Below are 24,735 nucleotides of genomic sequence, written 5' to 3'. Positions count from 1 at the left end.
TTCGTCAAGGAGAACTAAGTCTATTTCACGAGTTAGAACCGGGAGCCAGGGCCTCGTGTGCGGTGCTTGCCTGACTTGCGTGGGTTCCTGGGTGCCGCATACACAGGCTCGGGTGGTAGAGCGCCGGCCTGGAGGAAGCTGGGGGGGGTTGTGCGCACCCCAGGGCCGCCTCTCCCGGGGGTGACAGCAGCGGGGGGTCCCTTGACGAGGCAGGAGAAGCAGCTGCGCCCCGCACCTCGCCCGCTGCCTTCCCGTCCTCCCACGGGAGGGAGAGCGAGCAGAGCGCAGGCGCGGCGGGGCGGGGCGGGGCGGGGAGGCCGCCGCGCGACGTCACTTCCGGCCGGCCGCACGAGGGCTCCAACGGCGTTCCGGGTCGGCGGGGTCCGCACCGTGCCGCAGCCCCGGGGCCTCGCTCGCCGCTGCGGGGCCTCTGCGGGAGCCGAGCTGCCTGAGGTAACCGAGACGCTGCTTTCCCTGCGGCGGCCGCGCGCGCGCGCCTGCGCGGAGGGAGGCGGCGGGCCGGCCGGCGGGAGCCCGGGCCCGGCGCGCCCCGGGGACCCCCGCCCCCGTCCCCGCTCCCGGGGCCGCGCCGGGAACGCCGGGCCGTCCTCCCGCCGGCCGGCCCGCGGGGCTCGCCCGAGCGACCCGCTTCCAGTCCCGCCGTGCCGGGCCCGGGCCCCGGCCCCGGGCGTCCACACGGCCGCCCTTCGGGCCTTTCCCGGGCCGTGGCTTGCTAGACGAGCTCTCCACCGCTAGGCTGCGCTCCTGCCTGTCAACAAAAGCCAACTGCGGTTCTTTTCCCCACGCAGAGTTCTACATAAAGATGCTTGCAGAGAGTGGCACCTGGGCTGCCTCCCGAAGAGACACTTTTTATTTATTTTTCCAGTCCTGGGCTTGAGCTCAGGGCCTGAGCACTGTCCTTGGACTTTCTCAAGGCTGGAGCTCCACCACTTGAGCCTCAGCACCACTTCCGGCTTTGTTCTATGTATGTGGTGCCGAGGAATCGAACCCGGGTCTTCCTGCACGCCAGGCAAGCACTCTACAAACTGAGGAAACATTTTTTGAGAAGAATGTGGCTCTTCCCTCCTCTCCTCCCTTTTTTATTGTCTGTTTTGCTGACAGGGTCTTAGCTCTCTGCCATTGTTCATACAGTGTAAAGTGGCAGAAAGGTTGAGGTTGAACACTACTTCTTGGGGTGAATTCTGGAAGTTTAGGAGAAGTTAAGGATACACACTGGTCTGTCGCAGTGGCTCACACCTGTAATCCTAGCTATTCAGGAGGCTGAGATCTGAGGGTCAAAGTTCAAAGCCAGCCTAGGCACTAAAGACCCTGATACTTTTATCTCCAGTTAACCACCTGAAAAGCATAAGTGGCTCTGTGGCTCAAGGGGTAGAGTGGTAGCCTTGAGCTGAAGTGCTCAGGGACAGAGCCCAGGCCCAGGTCTGACCAATAAAAAGAAACAAAACCCAGTTATTTTGTCTTTTTCTTATAGGAACAAATACACAAATCACTTGTATGGGTAGCTTTCACTCCTTCCACCCTCTTGATGCTGATTTTTTTCAATCACCTGCCTTTCCTGAATTATTTTATTATATATATATATTTTTGCCAGTCTTGTGGCTTAAACTCAGGGCCTGTCCTGAGCTTTCTCAAGGTGGCACTCTACCACCTGAGTCCCATCTCCACTTTCAGCTTTTTGGTGGTTAATTGGGAATAAGACTTCTAAGTACAGTCATGAGTCACTGGTGCCTTGTTCTGGCAGTTTTTTTCTTTTGTGGATCATGGGGCTTGAACTTGGCCGGAGCTCTTCAACTCAAGGCTCTACCTGTGAGCCAAGCCCCACCTCACATTTTTCTGGTGGTTAATTTGAGATAAGAGTCTCAAGTCCTTTGGTGCCTGTTTGGCTTTGAACCTTTATCCTCAAATCTCACCCTCCTAAGTAGCTAGGATTACAGTTGCTTTCTAAATGAGAAGGTAGCTGGGACCTTTTCTGTTTTTCTCTCCATAATTAAGTAGCAATCACTACGGTTCATGTGATTTTATTGACGTACTTTTTTTCTCCTCTCTGTGACTTTAGGAAGAAGATACTTTTACTGACTTTTGTCACATACCAGACAGGACTTTGGTTGTCAGAGGTGGCCGTACTTGTGCTATAGCAGAATGAGGAAGGTAGATCTGAAGATTGAGTATTTGGATCCTCATGCCAGGGCCCTGTGGGAGACCAGTGGGCCTGTGACAGAGCAATTCAGTCAAAGTAAAGTATCTTCTTTACAGTCATATGATTTCAAACACAGGAACTTTTACTGGCACTTCCAGAATTTTAATTATCACAAAGCAGCCGGACCCCGTGAAGCTATCAACCAGCTTCAAGAATTATGCCATCTGTGGCTGAGGCCCGAAGTGCACTCCAAGCAGCAGATCTTGGAGCTACTGGTATTAGAGCAGTTCCTCTTCATTCTGCCGAGGGAGATGCAAACTCAAGTACAGAAGCACCATCCAGAGACCATTGAGGAGGCTGTGTTCTGGGTAGAGCACTTGCAGAGGAAATCTGATCAAATAAGGAATGGGGTGAGAAGAAAGATCCCTGACACATAGTAAAATGGGATGAAGGTGGCTATCGTGGGGATGGGGCTAAGTTACTGTTGTTCCTTTAGTGAAGTTGAGGTTGGAATTGAAACACATAAGTGCACTAGAAAAGCCTGTCCATTGGTTACAGAAAGTCATAGTGTATACTTCTCTTGCTTCTAAGAAAAAGGTTTTTTTTGGTTTTTTTGTTTTTCCCTCTTAGAATAGCAATAAAAGCCAGGGGGAGTAATGTCTAGAACTCTAGTTCTTTTTTTTTCCCTTAAGGAAAAAAAAACTTGCCAGAGGCTCACACCTATAATACTAGCTACTTAGGAATTTGAGATCAGAGAATTGCAGTTTGAAGCCAGCTTGTGCAGAAAAGTCCATGAAACTATTTTTTTTTTTTTTGCTACTTGTGGAGCTTGAACTCAGGGCCTGACCACTGTCGTTGGGCTTTTCTCAAGGCTAGCATTCTGCCATTTGAGCCACAACACCACTTGTATGTGGTACTGAGGAATTGAACCTGGGTCTTTGTGCAAGCTAGGCAAGCACTCTTACTACTAGGCCAAACTCCTGGCCCGAAACTTTTTTGTTGTTGATGGTGGTGGTGGTGGTTGTGGGGCTTGAATTCTGGGCCTGAGAGCTATTCCTGAGCTCTTCAGTTCAAGGGTACCACCCTACCCCCTGAGCCACAGCCCCACTTCCCATATTCTAGTGGTTGAGTGGAGGTAAGAGTCTCACAGACTTTAGTGCCAGGGTTGCTTTGAACCTTAATCCTCAGATCTCAGCCTCCTGAGTAGCTAGGATTACAGGCATAAGCCACCAGCACCTGACAATGAAACTAATAAACTCAAGAAAAAGGTGGAAGTGTCACTGTGGCTCAAGTGGTAGAGCACTAGTTTTGAGTAAAAGAAGCTTAGGGACAAGAGCCCAGGTCCTGAATCAAGCCCCAGGACAGGCATAAAACAAAAAAGAAAAAAGAAAATATATATATATATATATATATATATATATATATAAAAAGACCCAAGAGGCACAGTGGCTCATATCATTACTCCAGAGACTTGGAGGTGTAGATGGAATTGTGGCTCGAGGCAAGTATAGGCAAAAATCTGTTGAGACCTTAACTGTAGGAACAAGTGGAGCATGGTGGTACACTCATGCCGGTTATGTGGGGAGTGGAGGGAGGAGGGTTGTGGTGTGAGGCTAGCCTAAGCTCAAAGTATGTACTGTACCTTAAAAATAAAAGCAGTGGGGGAAGGGAGTTTGGCCTAGTGGTAGAGTGCCTGCCTAGCATACACGAAGACCTGGGTTAGATTCCTTGGTACCACATACAAAGAAAAAGCCAGAAATAGTGTGGTGGCTCAGGGTAGAATACTAGCCTTGAGGAAAACCCAAGGTCAGCGCTCAGGCCCTGAGCTCAAGCCCAGGACTGAAAACTAAATAAAAAATAAAAGCAAGGGCTGGGAGTTTGGCCTAGTGGTAGAGTGCTTGCCTAGTGTGCACAAAGACCTGGGTTCAATTCCTCGGTACCACATACATAGAAAAAAGCCGGAAGTGGTGCTGAGGCTCAAGTGGTAGCACTCTAGCCTTGAGAAAGTCCAAGGACAGTGCTCAGGCCCTGAGCTCAAGCCCAGGACTGGCAAAATAAGTAAATAAAAGAAAGGATATGGAGTGTGGCTCAATTGGCAGAATCTTTATCTAGCAAGGGCTAGGCTCTGAGTTCAGATCCCTTTAAAACTGTAAGAAAAAAAAGGAGCAAAGAGTAAACAGAATCTGTGTACCAGTGCCTCATGCCTGTAATCCTAGCCACTCAGGAGGCTGAGATCTGAGGATCATGGTTCGAAGCCAGCCTAGGCAGGAAACAAAGTACTCAAGCCACGAGTGTGGCCTAGTAGTAGAATGCTTGCCTAGCATTCCCTGAGTTCAGTTCCTTTGTGTCATATAAACCGAAAACACTGGAAGTGGTGCTGTGGCTCAAGTGGTAGAGCATTAGCCTTGAGAAAGTTCAAAGGTTCAAGCCCCAGTACTTGGGTGGGTGTGGGAGGAACTATATATAATAAACTACTCAGGAAAGCCAGAAGTGGAGGATCAAGTGGTAGAGCCCTGGGATTGGCAAAAAGAAAAACAACAAAATAGGAATGCTGCAGAGTAAGTGGAAAAGAAAAAAAAGGGAGATTTTTTTTTTTTTTTTTGGCCAGACCTGGCTTGAACTCAGGACCTGAGCACTGTCCTTGGGCTTTCTCAAGGCTAGAGCTCTACCACTTGAGCCATACCACCACTTCAGGCTTTTTCTGTGTAGGTGGTGCCCAGGAATTGAATCTGTGTCTTCATGTATGTTGGGCCAGTACTCTGCAATAGGCCAAACTCCCGACACTGAGTGTACCTTTTTTTTTGTTTTTGGTGAGTCATGGGACTTGAACTCTGGGCCTAGGGGTGCTATCTCTGACGTTTTCAGCTCTAGGCTATCTCCTTAGCCCTAGGCCTGGGCATTGTCCCTGAGCTCTTCTGCTCAAGGCTAATGCCCTTTCCCTTGAGCCACATTCCCACTTCACATTTTCTAGTAATTAATTGGAGATAAGAGTTTTCTTGTTCTTTAGGGTACTTTAGGGCTTGGGGTTAGCTAGCTTCTTTTACTACTGAAAATTCTTTAGCTGGGCATTTTTCCTCTCACCTGTAATCCTAGCGACTGAGGAGGCTGAGATCTGAGGATAGAGGTTCAAAGCCTGTGGTAGAGCTCTCTAGCATTCTTTTTCCATTCTGCTCCTGCCCCATCTATTAAGGGTTTTTTAGTACAAAGGAATTTTAGTCCATTAGGATATAAAGAGGGCTAAGTATAAAATATAAATATCCTTTAGGAAAGTCCTGCTTAATTATAATTTCAAGAAGTTTCCTAAGAAGGCTTTCTTTTTTTTTTTTTTTGGCCAGTCCTGGAGTTTGAAGTCAGGGCCTGGGCACTCTCCTTGGACTTTCTCAAAGCTCCTGCAAAAGAAACTCAGGGATAGAGACCAAGACTCTGAGTTCAAGCCCCAGGACTGGCCACGAAAACAAAACCATACATGTCAAAATTAGTTGAAGTAGGTTAAACCAATCTTCATTACCTTTTTTCTATTCCCATTCCCTAAAAAACCTTTCCTGGCTTGGGGAAAATCTGCTAATAGCAAAAATGTCATTCAGTTCTTTAAATTTTAGAGAAACTATTGAGATAGACAACCACTATAGGAGGAATGTAAGTCAGGAGAAAAGGCCAGACAAGCAGTATGTGAAAAGTGTGCCTTCCCAGCCTTCTTAAGTGGTCTCATGTGGATGATAGGTTGTTGTGGTATTGGTAGAGTAGTGGCAGTTATTTCCTCTCTCCTCTTAATTTTCCCTCATATCTAAATCCTTTTGTGGCTTTCTTCCATGACTCATGCTTCCGTTTTGGATGTACACTTGTTTATTTGTGTCTCCTCCCATCTCAAAGTAGTTCTGTGGTAACAGGAAGGGATTTATTTCTAGGTCACAGTCCCTGGGCCAGGGAAGGAGACAGTGTTCTTGGGAGAAACAGCAGAAGCCCCAGGCTTCAAGTGGAAGGCAGAAGAGGCTCCACCAGAGGGCTTGTCCCTTGAGGAAGAATTTTGGAATACATACCAGGGTCCACAAGAACATCAGAGCAAGAAAACTCATAAGGAAGCAGGGCCTGTATATGAGAGGGGTAAGGAGCTTAATAATTTCTTAGAACAATCAGCAGTTTGTTCATCCTAAACATTCATAGGGCATTTTTCTGCATACGTAGGTCCATGGATCTGCCTAGACTCTAGGAACGTCCAAATCACAGAACCCTGTGCTGTGTTCCTTAGAAAAGTGAAGAGAAGAGAAAGAAAAAAAGATGCAAAGTTGGGGGCTCTTTTCATCCTAAAGAAGGAATTGTGATCAGGATAGGGTTTTTTTTGGGGGGGAAGGGGAGCATTATTGTCAGAATCAAGTGTGTATAGGGCAAAATTATATTGACCATATATTGGAGTCAGTACTTCATTTGAAATATGTTTTTCTTAATAAAGGAAATTCTATGTCCTGAGGAAAAACTGGGGAATTGTATTCATTTCTCATGACTACTAAGAAAACAACTTTGGAACTGAGCCTGAAGCCTGATAGATACTTGGTTTTTACACAAAGGTTATTTCAGACACCACACACCTCTTAAAAAGACATCCCATCTTTTCTTTTTTCTTTTCTTTTTCTTTCTCAAAGAATGAGGACCAGTATTATACAAAAATGAGCTTAGGGGCCAGGAGTTTGGCTTAGTGGTAAAGTGCTTGCCCAGCATGTATGCAGACCCAGATTGGATTCCTTGGTACAACATGCATAGAAAAAGCTGGAAATCAGGCTGTGGCTCCAATGGTAGAATGCTAACCTTGAGAAAGCCCAAGGACAGTGCTCAGGCCCTGTATTCAAGTCCTGGGACAGGCAAAAAAAAAAAAAATTCAGGATGTTTATAAAGAAATTTCCTCTGGTTCTTTCTAACCACAGCTGTGCCTGCTCAGCCGATTCTAGCCTTTCCAGAGCAAACTATCACCAAAGACTGGACAGTGGCACCTAAGTTCATATTGCCTGAATCCCAGGTGAGCTGTGATTTCCGCCTGTTAAGAGCTGCCTTTCCTTGCTACCCATGCATCATATGCCCAGGAGGGCCTCAGAGGCACCCCGGAATTAGGTGTCTTGTGGGCTATTAGGTGCTCCCTTGGCTCCTTTTTGCATTCTCACTTGAAAAACTATCTTAGTCATATAATTATGTGGGTGTTTTCTGAGAAACGTAAATGAAGAAAATTAGTCAGGTAATGATGCTTTCTGAGAAATGACTTTTGTCATTATACAGATTGAACTTACACAGATTTAGATGGTATACGTCAGTTGCTTGATGAGGCTTCAATAAGAAATGAATACATGAATCAACTTGATTATTTCTAACTACTGTGTAGTATACGTAACTACACTTTGAAACATCTCATAATCTCAGCAGTTTCATGTGAGAGGTACATTGCACTAATTTCACAAAGTAGTAGAAATTGTGCACATCCACTATCATCTTATAGGACTCTATTTGAAGCCTGTTGTATATGTCACATATTGTCAGTTCCATGGAGCTGTGACCCACCATACACTTTTAGCCAGGTAGCTGGGCAGCTTCTGTAGTGGAAAGTACTGACCTAAAATCTAAAATCCATTCTCTTCTGTAGACCTTATTGGCATTTGACGACGTGGCCATATATTTTTCTCAGGAAGAATGGGAGTTATTGGATCCTACTCAGAAGATTCTCTACAATGATGTAATGAAGGAAAACTATTATTCTGTCATCTCCCTAGGTAATGATCCACCTTCCCTTGGCATAGACCTCTGAGTGAAATACTGTCTTGCTCTTAGCTGGTTGTATCTCAGGCAGATGCTGAAGGGGAGAGAACCTAAATTGAAAGTATCTGGGAGAGCTTTTTCCAAACTTACATGCTCATATCTTTTCAATTCTTCATCCTTTCCAATTTCCTCCATAATCTATAATCTCTACTAGTTCGTAATATTCTTGACTCTACCTTCAAAATATAGCTTGGATCTAACATCTAACCGTATCTCATTTTCTTTTACTGTTTTTTACTGTTAGCACTATAGTCAAAGTAAATCTTTCCTCACATCAGATAGGTTTTTGGCTGGTGCTTCTGCCTTCACTTTTGTCCTCCAGCTTTTTTCCACATAGCCAGTGATCTTTTAAATTTTAAAAACCCTGTGAGGGGCCGGGAGTTTGGCCTAGTGGTTAAAGTGCTTGCCTAGCATGCATGAAGACCCGGGTTCGATTCCTCGGTACCACATACATAGAAAAATGCCGGAAGTGGTGCTGTGGCTCAAGTGGTAGAGCTCTAGCCTTGAGAAAGTCCAAGGACAGTGCTCAGGCCCTGAGCTCAAGCCCAGGACTGGCAAAAAAATAAATAAATAAATAAAAAATAAAAATAAAAACCCTGTGAGCCAGGCAGAGTGGCTCACACCTGTAATCTTAGCTACACAGGAGGCTGAAATCTGAGGATCAAGGTTCAAAGCACAACCAGGCACAAAAGGACCAAGTCCAAGAGATAGTGCTAAATAAATAAAGGTAAATTAACTACAATGATAATAGAAATCACTTATGCATATGATTTCTATTATCATTTTTTTTTTGCCAGTACTGGGGCTTGAACTCAGAACTTGAGCACTGTCTTTGGGCTTCCTCAAAGCTAGCACTCTACCACTTGAGCCACAGCATCACTTCCATCGTTTTCTATGTACGTGGTACTGAGGAATTGAACCTGGGTCTTCATGCATACTAAGCAAACACTGTACACTAGGCCAAATTCCTGGCCCTGGCCCTGATTGTGTGTGTGTGTGTGTGTGTGTGTGTGTAAATATATATGTATAATATATATATATATATATATACATACATACATACATACATACATACATACATGTATCCTGTGATACGGTGAAGCTCCTATAAGTCTATAAGTCAACTGTGACATAGCAAGGGATGACTGTATATATTCGATGTAAAGAAATTTCTATAGTCAAAGAAACTAGACTTACCTTAGAATGCCAGTCAGATAATATACCATAAGATTGGCCCTTGCCAAAAGCACTAATGAAAGAAAATGGGACTTTAGTATATCTTTTGATGTGACTGGTTTGTTACTAGGAAGGAAGATAGTTACATGTGCCTGAGAACTGGAATGTGTGTTACAGCAGGATCCTGTTGTTTGGTTGCCGTGGAGATGTAGGTATCTAGGCAGAAGGAGGTGGAAGTCTTCTGGAAAAGAAAGGTTTGAGAATTAATCTTCAGTGTTGGACTAGGATAGGAAACTCTGCCTCTATGCTTTATCTACTATTCTTAACACTGGCTTCATTACATCTGCTCTTACAGAGGCTGAATCCTCCTAAGGAATTATGAGGACCAGTCTGTATTCCTTGTAACCCCACTGACTCATGCTTCCCCTGTTGGGTGAACATGGTAAACTTCTGGTGGCAGAAGAGGGGAAATGTGCACTGGATCTCATTTCCCATATCTTTTCATTAGTCTATCCCTCCATGAATATCCGCATATCCCTCCATGAATACAGTAGAGTAGAAATGATTGTGGATGTACACGATTCCATTCACTTATTTAGAGTAACAGAATACCTGTAAAAGTGTTCTTTATTCTTCCTGAGTAGAATTAGTAGAACAGATTACTATTAACTTCTATTGCCTAACCCCATTTTTTTCATTTCACAGCATTATTTTTGCTTCCCAAACCTAAACTGATCTTCTGTCTAGAGCGAGGGGAAGAACCATGTGTTCAAGGATCCTCAGATCTCAAAGATGGTCGTAGAGGATCTTGTACAGGTAAATCACAGCGCAGGAGGAAGCATGTTCATGTGAACCTTTTCAGGTTCAGGGAAACCTTTCATGTTTTTCTTCTCTTTCTTTCTTTCTTTCTTTTTTTTTTTTTTTTTTTGCCAGTCCTGGGCTTGGGCTCAGGGCCTGAGCACTGACCTTGGGTTTTCTCAAGGCTAGAGCTCTACCACTTGAACCACAGCACCACTTCTGGCTTTTTTCTGTGTATATGGTACCGAGGAATCGAACCCAGGTCTTTGTGCATGCTAGGCACTCTACCACTAGTACAAACTCCTGGGCCTCATGTTTTTCTTCTACTTAAAAATAATTTCTCACTCCATTTCTGTTGTTTTCTTGTTCAGCAATACAGGTCCCTGAATCTTATATTTGTTCCAACAGGGTTAAAAGTAAAAAATGGCAATGAAAATCATCAGCCTGTATCTCTTTCTGACTTAGAAATACAAGAATCAAGAGATAAAGTATCAAAAAAGATGAAGGTAGAAGGTTCCCAGAAAGCAGCAGGCAAACAAAATCATGGTGATATACACAGAGTGGGAAAATGGCACAGAGACTTTCCAGTGAAGAAAAGAAAGAAATTTTCAACCTGGAAACAAGAGCTGCTGAAACTTATGGATCTTCACAGGAAAGATTGTGAAGGAGAGAAGCCTTTTAAATGCCCAGAATGTGGTGAAAGCTTCAGAGTTAGCTCTGACCTTATTAAGCACCAAAGAATTCACACTGAAGAGAAACCTTATAAATGTCCACAGTGTGAGAAGAGGTTTAAATGGAGTTCAGCTCTCAGTAAGCATATAACCACACACCAAGGAATAAAACCATATAAATGTTCTTGGTGTGGGAAAAGCTTTAGTCAAAATACAAATCTGCACACTCACCAAAGAACTCACACCGGAGAGAAGCCCTTTACTTGTCATGAGTGTGGGAAAAAGTTCAGTCAGAACTCCCATCTTATTAAACACCGGAGAACCCACACAGGAGAGCAGCCTTATTCCTGTAGTGTTTGTAGGAGAAACTTCAGTAGGCGCTCAAGCCTTCTTAGACATCAGAAACTCCACCAATGAAAGGGAACTTCTCCAGTGTCCTCGTTCTGAAGAAATTGACCAAGTAGAAGGAAGAACTTGATCCTTAAGTTGAGAAAATACAAAACTGAAGCATGCAATTCCACCAACAGAAAATTGGAGAAAATAAGCCTTGTGTTTCACGGAAAGGAATCAAGTTGGCTTTGCAGGATTGACCCTAGTTCTCTGATTGTACTAGTTGCTGGTTTACCTTTTTATGTTGTTTTAAAATAAGCAGTCCCAGGGCTTCAACTTGGGGCCTGCACGCCACTATCACTGAGCAACAATTTTTTGCTCAAAGCTGGCACTGTGCTATTTGGCACAGCTCTACTCCTGGCTTTTTGGTTAAGTGGCGCTAAGAGTCTCATGGACTTTCCCACCCAGACTGGATCACACTGCAATGTTCAGATCCTATCCTCCTAAATAACTAGGATTACAGGTGTGGGCCACCAGCGCCCATCACAATTTTACTTTCAACTATTAGGGAATACTTTAGGAAGAGAGGTGGTTTTTGTTTTTTTGTTGTTGTGTGGGTTGTTTTTGTTTTTTTTTTTTTTGGTGGGTCATAGGGCTTGAACTCGGCCTGAGCTCTTTAGCTCAAGGCTACTGCTCTACCCTTGAGCCAAGCCCCACTTCCCATTTTCTAGAGGTTAATTGGAGATAAGAGCCTCAGGTTCTTTTGTGCCCAGGCTTGCTTTGAACTTTGATCCTCAGATCTCAGTCTCCTGAGTAGCTAGAATTACTGGCGTGAGCCACCACGTCTCTCAGGAAAAGAGGTGCTCTAAGAACTTTCTAATTATGGAAAAGGACTGCTTTGTAATTAATTGTACCTGAAATATCAGTCTTAGCTTTATATAGCAGATACAGCCAGTCAGTAGACTTCTGTGATCACAGATGCAAATATTGTTGGGCCTGTGGGTTTTCTTCTCTGTCTCAGAAATCCACAATAAATCATTTGTAGCATAACTTCCTAAAGCAAAACAAATTTAGGATTATAGGCATGAAATTCATTCTAGTAACCATATTAGATTTTCTTTCTCTTGTTGGGCACATTAAAAAGCTAGATATTACTGTGATCCCTTACCTATCCTGGAGTTACATGCCAGAGGCCCCCCTCATAGATGAAAATCTATGAAGTAGCATTTTCTTTTAATGTATGTATATCTTTTAAGGCTTTACAAACCCCACTCTCCTATAAATCCTCCCTAGTTTCTTATTAACCTTTCCCACACTTGGTGTGTGTGTTGGTCGTAGGTCTTGAACTCAGGACTGTGTTCCTGAGCCTCTTTGTGCTCAAGGCTAGTCGTCTTATTGCTTGAGTTACACAACCACTTTCATTTTTTGAGTAGTCACTTGAAGGAAGTCTCCTGGGGAAGCCAGTAAGTCACTTGCTGGCGCAGTCTTGTAATCCTAGCTACTCTGGGGGCTGAGATCTGAGGATTGCCAGCGCAGGCTCTGAAGTCCTTGAGTCTCTTCTCTTATTAATCTCCAGAAAACTGGAAGTGGTGCTGGGACTCAAGGGGTAGGGCAGAAGAGCTCGAGGCAGTGCTCAGGCCCGGAATTCAAGTCCTACAATGTACCAAAAAAAAAAAAGTCTCGTGGGGAACTTTTCTGCCCAGGTTGGCTTTGAACTTAATCCTCAGATCTCATCTTGAGTAGCCAGGATTCCAGATGTGAGCCACCACACCTGGCTCCCATCCTTATGCTCCTAAACACTTTCTGCTCTTAAACCATACTTTTTTGTTTTTCTTTGTATTTTTTAAAATTTTTGTGGGTCATCGAGTTTGAGCTCTGGGTCTGGACGCTGTCCCCGAGCTCTTGAGCTCAAGGCTCTACCATGTTGAGCCATCGCACCACTTCTGGTTTTCTGGTGATTAGTTGGAGATAAGAGTCTCACTAACTACTCAATCCTCAACTCTCAGCCTCCTTAGCAGCTAGGGTTGCAGATGTTCCACGTTCTTGATCTGATTTAGAAATTGTATCTGGGTACTCACCAGCTTGAATGATGAGGGTGAAGAGTCACGTAGCTCTGCAATACTGATGCCAGTACTGACAGTGACACCCAGGCGGAGCATCCTGCTCTTGTGCAGACCCCACCTCATCAGGCACGCTGGCAGCTGGTGCAGTGTCTCGGCTCTGGGCTGGAGACCTATTTCTGCTAAAAGTGGAGACATAACTGATCTCTGAATGGACGGACATAGTTATGAGGAGCTACTGTTGCTTTTTCTTCAAAGGTTTTACAAAAGCACAACCCAGCAGAGCAACAATACCTGCAGAGATCGATGTCCATGTGAACTGGAGAAAGGAGAGACCAGAAACACAGGCACAGTCCAGGAAAGCAGACAGACCCATCTACAGTCACGGGGCCAATCAGAGCTCAGAGATTGGGGCACAGCACATCCGGTGTGGTGGGGAGCCTTCCCCTCCTGTCAGCCAGTGGTGTACTGTGTACGGTCTCACACTGGCACGCTTGTGCAAGCAGTATACTGTGACACACTGCCTTCCCATTGTGCACAGTGTGGTGTTCATCCACTAATGAAATATAGTACATCCTGTATTTTGATTAAAGTCTTAAATATGTAAATATACTGTGTACTGCAAAATCCTGCAATATAGCAAAAACTCCATGCTACAGAATTCTAGTGATCCTTCACCTATCACAGGATTTACATTCCACAGACCTGTATGATAGGTGAAAATCTGCAAAGTAGCAATATAATAGTGTGTGTGTGTGTGTGTGTGTGTGTGTGTGTGTGTGTGTGTGTGTATACACCTTTAAATTTTGTCAGTCGTGCTTGAACTCTGGGCATGGGTGCTGTCTCTCAGCTCTTCACATGAGCCACAGCACCACTTCCAGCTTTTTCTATTATATGGTACTGAGGAATTGAACCTTGGTCTTAGTGCATACTAGGCAAGCACTCTACCACTAGGCCAAATTCATAAATATATATATATATACACATACATACATACATACATACATATATATTGAGTGAACTGTGACCTAGCAAGGGACAACTGTATACAACGTAGAGAATTTTCTGCAAAGAAACTAGATTTACCTTAGCATGCCGGTGAGATAATATACCATAAAATTGACTCTTGCCAAAAGCACTAATGAACGGAAATGGGGCTTTAGTATCAGCAATTTATCTTTTGATGTGACTGGTTCGTTACTAGGAAGCAAGATAGTTACATGTGCATAAGAACTGGGATGTGTGCTGCAGCAGCAGCCTGTGATTTGGTTGCCATGGAGATATAGGCATCTAGGCAGAAGGTGGAAATCTTCTGGAAAAGAAAGGTTTGAGAATTAATCCTCAGTGTTAGATAAGTATAGGAAACTCTGCCTCTATGCTTTATTTTCCACGGAAAGCTCTCAAGGAGGCAGGGTCTACCACCCTGCAATCACTAGCACAAAAGTAGATTGTCTCTTCTATGGATTTTTTTTTTTTTTTTTTTGCCAGTCCTGGGCTTGAGCTCAGGGCCTGAGCACTGTCCTTGGACTTTCTCAAGGCTAAAGCGCTACCACTTGAACCTCAGCACCACTTCCAGATTTTTTCTATGTATGTGACTTCTTGCATGCTAGGGAAGCACTCTACCACTAGGTCAAATTCCTGGCCCCGCTATGGATTTTTTTTTTTCCTGGCTACTCATGGGGCTTGAGGATTGAATTCTGGGCCTTGGTGCGGTCCCTGAGCTCTTCAGCTCAAGGCTAGCACTCAACCACTTGAGTTACATCACTACTTCTGGTTTTCTGATAGTTAATTGGTGATCCGTCTCTCTGACTACCTGGATCTTCCTTGGATCTCAGCCCCCTGAGTATCTAGGATTTCAGTCGTGAGCCACTGGCGCCAGGACTTGTTTTTTTTTTTTTTTTTTTTTTTTTTTAATAGAGTTTTTTGCACTTACTAAGCAAATATCCATCCCTTTTGCTTTTGATTGTTATTAAGATACGTTTTTAGGTTTCTCCCAAGCCAACTCTGACCATGATGCTCTTCTATCTGCTTCCCCCATAGCAGATCAGACAACAAATAATGTATCATCATATTTAGCTTCTTTTGTTCAGATGAGGTCCCAGCTGGCCTTCTGCTCCCATGGACCTACTTGTTTATAACAGTGACTTAAGTTTTTATCTGTGAGGGCTTTTGTGGATATCAGGAAATGTTAAAGATATTCTCTCTTCTAAGTATATTATAAATAAAGTTCAGACCACAGGAATTTGCTCAAGATGTCATTACTACAGCTTCTGTGGGCTGTCAGTGTAAGATATGAAGGCAGAGTTAATAGGGCTAATTTGTTACTTAATCCCTGAACATGCAATATAGATAGTATATCTAATTTTATAAAAATATACCTATTTTTACAAATTATTTGTTTTTAGATGGATTTATACTAAGTCTACATTTTTTTCCCCTCTAAATTAAGAGGTAGTGACCAGGAGCATGGCTTAGTGGTTAGAGAGCCTGCCTGGCCTCCATGAAGCACTGGGTTCTGAAATTCCTTGGTACCACATTCACAGAAAAAGCCAAAGGTGGCCCTGTGGCTCCAGTGGTAGATCATTGGCATTGAGAAAGCTCAAGGACAGGGCTCAGGCCTTAAATTCAAGTCCTAGGACTGGCAAAAAAAAAAAAAAAAAAAAGAGAGAGAGAGAGAGCATTGGGGTCCAGATTGTTGTGGTGAGTAGGTGGGTTGATTAGAGCTGCTATAATGTAGCCTGGTCCATACAATATGGCCAGTATACTTGTTTCCCTTCTTTACCCTGTTTCTCAGTAGTACATGGGCTGACTGACCGATGAGAGGACCAGGTGGATTTGTGGCAGATCCATACAGGAGCTAAACACTTCTGGCGGGGTTTTGCTAAGTTGTTTTGATCCTTGGTTTTAATGCTTTATGGCCTGTGTAAGAAGAGATACTTGATCTGTGGGTCTGGAGTGCTCAGTAGTAGTTTTATTTCTGCGAAATTGATAAGTCCTATGTCTTAAAAATAGCCAGCTCTTTATCAAACATCCCATTTATTTTAGAACCTTACAACCCTCTCCCAATGACATATGGATTTCCTCCTGGCACTATATTTCTTTAGTTTGACTTAATAAGGACCTACCATGTTCAAGGCATTGTCCTGGCCATATTAACTCAGGGACGACAAATCCCTTGATGGAGTGAGGGAAAGAAGCTGAAAGTAGAGGATGGTTTTGATTTCTGCCCCGCTGTGGTAAGATTTGGTCACAAGATTGTTTTGGTCATTTGATTTTACACAGAAGTCTCAACATCTGGACTGATGAAAACACAGAAGACCCATGAGATCAAATCATTCCAGACAACAGTTCCACAATCCTTAGAGCTGTAATGGAGTTTGTGAACAATAAATGCTTGTCGAACCGTGGAGCTGTTTGTGCTGTGTGTGCTGGCCTGTCTTAATAGACTGAGAGCTTGGAGGAAGGCAGTGGAAAGTTTAGATCTCTCACTTTTTTTTTTGTCAGTCCTGGCTTGAACTCAGTGCCTGAGCGCTGTCGTTGGACTTTCTTGAGGCTAAAGCTCTACCACTTAAGCCACAGAACCACTTCCAGATTTTTTTCTATATATGTGGTACCAAGGAATCGAACCCAGGTCTTTGTGCATACTAGGCAAGCACTCTACCACTAGGCCAAACTCCTGGCCCCTTTAGATCTCTTGTCTAGATATTGTTGACAGGGTGGTCTTAGAAGCCATGGCCCCTCTAAGGAAGACCTAGCCATGACAATCTAGTCCTCCAAGATCAATACAAGCATCTGTAGGTGATCTAGGAGTTTCCCCAAGAAAAGGCTACAAAACCTTCCAACGTGTCAAGGCAAGAGTTTGCAAAATATTTCACTTTTGCAAAACCACCAACACCAGCCTAGCATTCAAATGAAAAGATCTTACAGGTTCTCATCTACTTGGATCACTTTCAGGTCAAAGAATATGGATTACTTCCTCACTTGAGAAACCAATTATATAAGGCAAATGACAGGAAGTGGCTAGCCAGCTCTGTTTTTTTGCTGGTTGTGCTTTTACGAGTCTTGAAGATTTTTCCTACCAGGCGGGCTTAAAACTGTGATCGTTTGAATCTCAGCCTTCTGAATAGCTAGGATTATGAGAAGGAACCACCCAGCTTCTTTGGATTATTTTCAAGGTAGATTCTTGCTTTATCCTCAGGCTGGCCTGGACTGCTTTCCTACTTGTGTTTCCATTAGTTACTAGAGGTGATGGGGGTCCCTGAAGCACCTAGCTATTGAATGGAGTCCCAAGGATGTTTATGCCTAGGCAGGCCTCTAACCATGGTTCCCAAATTTCTACTTTTGGGTAGCTAATATTACAAGTTTGAACCACCCATTCAGCTTTTGTATTGAGTTTGAAGTCATTTGCTACACAGGAAATCTATTTGAGTCACTGACACTGATGGAAGGTGTGTGTGTGTGTGTATGTGTGTGTGTGTGTGTGTGTGTGTGTGTTGTATCAATCTGGGGCTTGAAATAAAGGCCTGGGTGCTGTCCCTGAGCCTTCTTTGCTCTACCACTTCAGGCATAACTCCACTCTGGCTTATTGCTGATTATTTGGAGATAAAAGTTCAGAGGATTCTCTGCCTAGGGTGGTTTCAGTCCTCAGATCTCAGCCCCCTGAGGAGCTAGGATTTCAGGCGTGAGCCGTCAACTGGGTGAGGATTTTCATTTTTTCTTGAAAAAAAATTTTTTTTGTTGGTCATGGGACTTGAACTCTGGGCTGGGGCATTGTCCCTGTGCTCTTCAGCTCAAGGCTGCCACCCTAACCCTTGAGCCACAGTGCCACTTCCAGTTGCCTGAGATAAATTGGAGATAAGAATCTCACATTCTTTAGTGCTTGGGCTGGCTTTGAACCTTGATCCTCAATTCTCAGCCTCCTGAGTAACTAGGATTACAGGCATGAACCACCAAGCCTGGCTTGAATTTTTTTTTTATTATTACAAAGGTGGTATACAGAGGAATTATAGCTACCTAAATCAAGTAAACTACATTTCTTTTTGACATCACTCCTTCTCTATCTCCCAGTTTTACCCTCAAGGGTTTTTTTTATTAAAAAACATTTTAAAAACAAGCTCATGAAATTCCCCTCCTAATGTACTGTAGTATTTTTTTTTTTTTTGCCAGTCCTGGGCTTGAGCTCAGGGCCTGAGCACTATCCTTGGACTTTCTCAAGGCTAGAGCTCTACCACTTGAGCCTTAGCACCACTTCCGACTTTTTTCTATGTATGTGGTACCGAGGAATCGAACCCGGGTCTTCATGCATGCTAGGCAAGCACTTTAACCACTAGGCCAAACTCCCAGCCTGTACTGTAGTATTTTTAAAATGGTGAATGAGTGGCATTTTGTCATATCCTGTTGACATCTATTAATACAATGGTATGGTTTTTCTTTATCCTGCTTCTGTGATGGGACTCGTAATTGATTTTCAAGTCTAGAAACAGCTATACAGGCCTTCAGTAACTTCTAATGTATGTATCTTTCTAATTTGGTGGAGGTCTTTCTGGAGAGTGGCTATGCATCCTCTTTTCTGTTGGGATGTGGGTGTTTACAGAGTCCTCGGTGGCCTAGTGCCTATTTCACATGTGACCAAGTGTCCCCTCATGAGAAACCTGTTTCTACTGCTACATGCCTTTGTGACTCTTGTCTCACCTGCGTCCAGCTCATACTTACCAAGGTACCCACTTTCTAGGAGACCTAAAATTGGGAAAGAAGTTAGTTTTGGAATGTTACATCAGACAAAAAAAAGAAAAGAAAAGAAAACAATAAAACCAAACAAAATAACAGAAGTAGTTTTGTTACTTACAGATCCCAGAGAAGAAAGTGGCCTGCCTCACAGGACAGTGGGAAGTGGGGAGCCATCTCTGAGACATTCACCCAGTGACTGAAGAAAGCAGGACAAAGAGAATAAAGGTGTAACCCCAATTTCCAAGCAGTTTCCTGTGGAAATGATAGTCAGTAAGAGAAAGATTCTACACCCTTGGCTAGATGATGGCTGAAAGCTGAACATATCTTTCAGATGGTGCCCTCTGGACTGTATGTGTGTGTATGTGTGTGTGTGTGTGTGTGTGTGTGTGTGTGTGCCTGTCTGTCTGTCTGTCTGTCTGTCTGTCTATGTTGGTCCTAGGGTTTGAGTGCTGTCCCCGGGCTTCTCTGCTGAAGGCTAGGGCTCTACCACTAGAGCCATATCTTCAGTTCTACCTTTCTGATGGTTAGCTGGAGCTGAATCTCATGGATTTGTCTGCTCAGGCTGACTTCAAAACTCAGTCCTCAGCTCTCAGCCTGCTGAAAGATTTTAATAAAATGATCAAGTATACATAACAAGTAATAGTAGAAAGTAATATGGCTACATGCTGATGACACACATCTATAAATCTTAAACTCAGGAGGCTGAGATCTGAGGACTGCAGTTCAAAGCCAGCTTGGGCAGGAAAATTCATGAGACTGATTTTTAAAATTTTTTGTATTATCATTACTATAAAGGTAATACACAGAGGGGTTACAGTTTCGTAGTCAGGCAATGCATACATTTTTCCTTCATTCTCTCTGCCTTTGTTCTTCCCTTCCTTTGTTCTCGCCCAGATTTTTCTTCTCAGCCCCACCCACAGTTGTATACATTTTCAGTATAGCGGCTAATTAGTATCACAGCTGTAGTTGCTTGCTCTTTGTCCTTCATTTCTGTACTGTGAGACTCCTATCTCCAATTAATCACCTAAAAACTGAAAATGAAGCTGTGGCTCAAAGTGTACAGCATTGGCCTTGAGCAAAAAAAATGCTCAGGGATAGTGCCCGGGCCCTGAATTCAAGATGCAGTCTGGTTCAAGCATTCATGCGTGTGCGTGTGTGTGCATGCGTGTGCATGCATGTGCACGCACAGTAATATAATGAATGCCAACAAGACCTCAGAGATGATCAACATTTTGCAGCTTTGTTTCATTTATCTTTTGAGTTGGTTGTGAAAGGATTGTTTGCTTTGCAGTCTGTTAAACCTTTTTCACCATACTTTGAAGATATGAATAATTTTGACCATCTCCATGCTACACCATGTTTGAGGAAGTTTCCACTCAGAATAGCTTTCTCTCCCAGGGGAGCTAGGTTAATTGAAAACAGAGGAACTGTGTCTCTCCCCTAGGGAGTAAGCAAACTGGATCAACTTTCACAATGACTTGGTCAGAGGCTCTTGTGGCCTCCTGTCTGGGATTCATTGATGAGAATGCCAGGCGTCCCAAATGCTTCATAATGAGCAATGGTCCAGGGGGGGACACTGTCTGCTTGTAATAATCATGAGAGCAACAGCTAGTTAATGACTTGAAACTACATGATTAACTCTTGCACTTTTAATGAGCCCCAGAGTGACTCATTTATTAAAAGTTCAGTGGCGTTAATGAATAGTTGGTTTCTTGGAAGCCTAAAGCATAAAATCATAATAATCACCCTCCACCATATAGGGAGTGATTCCCGAGTCATTCACAGTGCCCTCAGAATAATTCCTGATTTACGTACCTGAGTTAGCTTAAGTAGCTTAAATAATATGTACATAAGGAGTCTAAACATTTTTTTTGGGGGGGGGGCAGTCTTGGGGCTTGAAATCAGGGTCCGGACACTGTCTTGAGCTTTTTGTTGTTGTTGTTAGTTTTAGGGGTTGAACTCTGGGACTTGGGCGCTGCCTCTGAGCTCTTCAGCTCAAAGCTAGTACTTGAGCCACAGAGCCACTTCCAATTTTCTGGTGGTTAATTGGAGATAAGAACTTCACGGAGCTGGAGCCAGAGCCAGCACGGTGGCTCACACCTGTAATCCTAGGTACTCAGGAAGCTGAGATCTGAGGATCAAGGTTCAAAGTCAGCCTGTGCACTAAAGGACCTGAGACTCTTATCTCCAGTTAATGTCCAGTTTTCCACTGGTTAATTGGAGATAAGAGTCTCATATACTTTCGTGCCCAGCCTGGCTTTGAACCGCAATCCTCAGATCTCAGCCTCCTGAATAGCTAGGATTACAGGTGTGAGCCAACAGAACCTTGCTTTGGGCTGCTTCCTCTGTTTCCCCCCCCCTTTGGAATTTACTCCATTTATTTTCTTGGTATCTATTTCCATTAATCTATTTTTCTCAAAAGTACCCACGTGGTACTTTAATACCTATGCCCTGATAGACAAGTGTGGCACAAAGTGCAGTGAAAGATCATTTACGAGATAAGAAATTTGCTGGCATCTCAGGAGGTGATCTGCATCTCAGGTAGTTAAACCAGGAATGCAAGGGGACCTGAGGTCCACGTGAGGTTTAATTCTGTCTGTCCTGTACATGATGTGTCGGCCACTGCTCCTGCTGCATTGTGGGGTGCAGCACCTCCCCATCTGCACATCTGGGTCACAGCACCAAAATGTGTCAGGGGGTGGAGGTGTGCCAGATGTTCCTCGGTACCTAGGAGACGATGTGTAAAATCAGGATGTAGCCCACATGTCAAGAGAACCCTAAAAAGTTGGAAGATAGCAAAGTGTGAGTTATTTAGGAAAGCAAAATTACATCTTGAGGGATCCCAAAAATTAGTTCCTAGAAAGCTGGGTACCAGTAGCTCACATGTGTAATCCTAAAGTGCCCAGGAAGCTGAAATCAGAACAGTGGTTCAAAGCCAGCTGAGGCAGGAATATCAGTGAAATTCATATTGCTAGTTAACCACCAAAAAAGTTGGGAATGGAATGCTAGCAATGGGGAGACTGCTAGCCTTTAGCCAAAGCTCAGGACAGCACCCAGCCCCTGAGCTCTTCAGCTCAAGGCTACTGCCCTACCCGTGAGCCACAGTGCTACTTCCACAAAAAAAACTTTTTTTGTAAGAATGCTCTTTAACTTACCCAGGCCAGGGGCCAGGAGTTTGGCCTAGTGGTAAGAGTGCTTGCCTAGTATGTCCAAAGATCTGGGTTCACTTCCTTGGTACCACATACATTGAAAAAGCTGGAAGTGGTGCTGTGGCTCAATTGGCAGAATGAGAAAAGCCCAAGAATAGTGCTTAGGCCCTGAGTTCAAGCCCCATGACTAGCAAAATAAATAAGTTACCCAGGGCCAATAAACCATACCCAAGAGGTGAAAGTTGATTTTTCTTCCTTCCTTCCTTCCTTCCTTTTCTTCCTTCCTTCCTTCCTTTCTTTTCTTCCTTCCTTCCTTCCTTCCTTTCTTTCTTTCTTTCTTTCTTTCTTTCTTTCTTTCTTTCTTTCTTTCTTTCTTTCTTTCTTTCTTTCTTTCTTTCTTTTGTTGGTCCTTGGGCTTGAACTCTAGGCCTGGGCACTGTCCCTGAGCTTTTGCTAATCACTTGAGCCACAACTTCACTTCCGTCTTTTTCTGAGTAGTTGATTGGAGATCAGGCTCGTAATGGTGCTGCTGGTTCACGCCTGTCATGGTTTCTTCTCAGGAGATCTGAGAATCTTGGTTTGAAGCCAGCTCAGGCAGAAAGTCTGTGAGACTTATCTCCAGTAAACCACTCGGAAAAAGCCAGAAGTGGAGCAGTGGCTCAAGGGGTAGAGGCTAGCTTTGAGCACAAACGAGGCTCAGGAACAGTGCCTAGGTCTTGAGTTCAAGCCAAAGGGGTGGAAAGGTTTGGGGGAGACGGGGACTACTGCCTGTGCTGACAGTGAACTGCAGTCCTCAGATCTCATTTGTTCTAACCACGGAGCCACTCCTCCAACCCATTTTACTTGTGGGTTTTTGTTTGTTTATGTTTTGCCAATCCTGAGACTTAAACAAAGGGCTTGGGCACTGTCCTTGCTCAAGGCCAATGCTCTGCCACTTTAGCCATAGTGCCACTTCTGGCTTTTTTGTGTATGTAGTAGCAAGGAATCAAACCCAGGGCCTCATGCAATGCATGTATATTAATTGTTCAAAGGGGAGAGAGAACAATAGAAGAGATCATCTAACGACGAATGTCCATTTGTGAATTACATAACAACTGCCTTAACACTTTCCAAAAATCATTTCTATCTGGGCCGGGAGTACGGCCTAGTGGTAGAGCGCTCGCCTAGCATGCACAAAGACCTTGGTTCGATTCCTCAGTACCACATACATAGAAAAAGCCAGAAGTGGTGCTGAGGCTCAAGTGGTAGAGCTCTAGCCTTGAGAAAGGGCCTGGGCACTGTGGTTGCGCTTTCTCAAGCGCTCTATCACTTGAGCCACAGCACCACTTCCAGCTTTTTCTTTTTCTTTTTTTTTTCCTTTGCCAGTCCTGGGGCTTGAATTCAGGGCCTTGGAACTATCGTTGGGCTTTCTCAAGGCTAGAGCTCTACCACTTGAGCCACAGCACCACTTCTGGCTTTTTCTGTGTATGTGGTACAAAGGAATGGTACCCAGGGCTTTGTGCATCCTAGACAAACACTCTACCACTAGGCCCCACTCCTGGCTTCTTCACCCCATCCCCCAAGAAAGTTTTAAAACATGCTTAACCTACCAAGAGTTCTTTGCCACTGGCTACTGTTTATTATCTTTGAACTCTGGGCCTGGGCATTGTCCCTGAGCTCTTCAGCTCAAGGCTACACCCCTAACCCTTATACCACAGTGCCACTTTCAGCTTTTTTTGTTTATGTGATACTGATAATCAACCCCAGGGCTTTGTGCATGCTAGTGAAGCACTCTACTGCTAAGCCCCATTCCCAGTCCTCCCCGGGCGTTCTTTTTAAGAGGTTCATTGGTAATAGAACTGTCATAGAGCCAGGCCCCAGTGGCTTACTCCTATAATTCTAGCTACTCCGGAGGCTGAGATCTGAGTCACAGGTTTAAAGCCTGCCTGGGCACAAAATTCCGTGAGACTCTTATCTCCAATTAATTACCAGTACACCAGAAGTGGTACTGCAGCTCAAAGTGGTAGAGCATTATCCTTGAGCTGAAGAGCTCAGGGACAGTGTCCAGGTCCAAAGTTCAAGCCCCATGACAAAAAAAGGCTCTCAGAGTTTCCTGCCTGGGCTAGTTTCAAACTGCCTCAGACCTCAGCACCCTGATTACAGGTGTGTGCTAGGATTATAGGTGTGAGCCACGGGTGCCCAGCTTGTGATTCAATAGGAATAGTAGTAATAAAAATCCACCTCCAAGCTGTTCTAGGCCATCAGGTTTCCTAACTTTTCCCCTAACTCCTATGTTATGTTTCTTCAAATAGTTCAAACCATTAAACTATGTAAAAAAAAATTTATTTTTGGTCTGTTGTGGGACTTGAACTCTGGGCCTGGGCACTGTCCCTGAGCTCTTCAGCTCCAGGCTAGCACTCTACCACATTGAGGCATAGCACCACTTTGGGTTTTCTGGTGGTTAATTGGAGATAAGAGTCTCAGGGACTTTAGTGCCCCAGCTTTGAACCTGGACCCTCAGATCTCAGCCTCCTGAGTAGCTAGGATGACAGGCATGAGCCATCAACGCTGGCAAGCTATGTAACCTTACAAGGAACCTGGCCAGAGACCTCTTCAGGAAGTGTTTCTGGAGGACAGGGCATTGGGCTTTACTTCTGAGGCAGCTTTCCTCCTTGCTGCCATCCGGGCTGAGACTAATGTGCTCGAACAGGAGACAGTGACCTGCCTTAGAGGTCCTGCTCCTTGATGAGGCGCATCTTGTGGTGCTGGCTGAAAGCTCCGGCACATACCACGTACAGGAAGCCCAGCAGTGGCATTTGTCATAGGTTGCCACTCACTGAGGTCACTGCCCACTGCAGGGAGCCGGCCTGCGCTGATTTTGCACGGGGCAT

The 24,735-nt window shown here is 44.3% G+C and overlaps 1 protein-coding gene across 4 annotated transcripts; it reads left to right on the top strand.

Annotated features, from left to right (window-relative positions):
* Positions 1-353: 353 nt before the first annotated feature.
* On the top strand, positions 354-18,953 carry Znf75a (zinc finger protein 75A). 4 transcript variants are annotated; one of them, XM_090324856.1, is made up of 7 exons: positions 354-453; positions 2,078-2,568; positions 6,064-6,259; positions 7,075-7,166; positions 7,782-7,908; positions 9,836-9,946; positions 18,837-18,953. In XM_090324856.1, the coding sequence occupies exons 2-7, from the start codon at positions 2,161-2,163 to the stop codon at positions 18,914-18,916; spliced, it is 1,014 nt and encodes a 337-aa protein (XP_090180982.1). In that variant the 5' UTR covers positions 354-453; positions 2,078-2,160; the 3' UTR covers positions 18,917-18,953. The 4 variants fall into 4 exon arrangements, with proteins under 4 accessions (XP_090180982.1, XP_090180981.1, XP_090180980.1 ...); XM_090324855.1 differs by lacking the exon at positions 18,837-18,953 and adding an exon at positions 10,394-11,161; XM_090324854.1 differs by lacking the exon at positions 18,837-18,953 and adding an exon at positions 10,337-11,161.
* Positions 18,954-24,735: the final 5,782 nt, after the last annotated feature.

This window comes from Megascapheus bottae, chromosome 36 (genome assembly GCF_031878675.1).
Source record: "Megascapheus bottae isolate mThoBot1 chromosome 36, mThoBot2.hap1, whole genome shotgun sequence".
Classification (NCBI taxonomy): Eukaryota; Metazoa; Chordata; class Mammalia; order Rodentia; family Geomyidae; genus Megascapheus; species Megascapheus bottae.
Note: the sequence above shows the minus strand (reverse complement) of the source record. Positions and strands in the feature narration are given on the sequence as shown.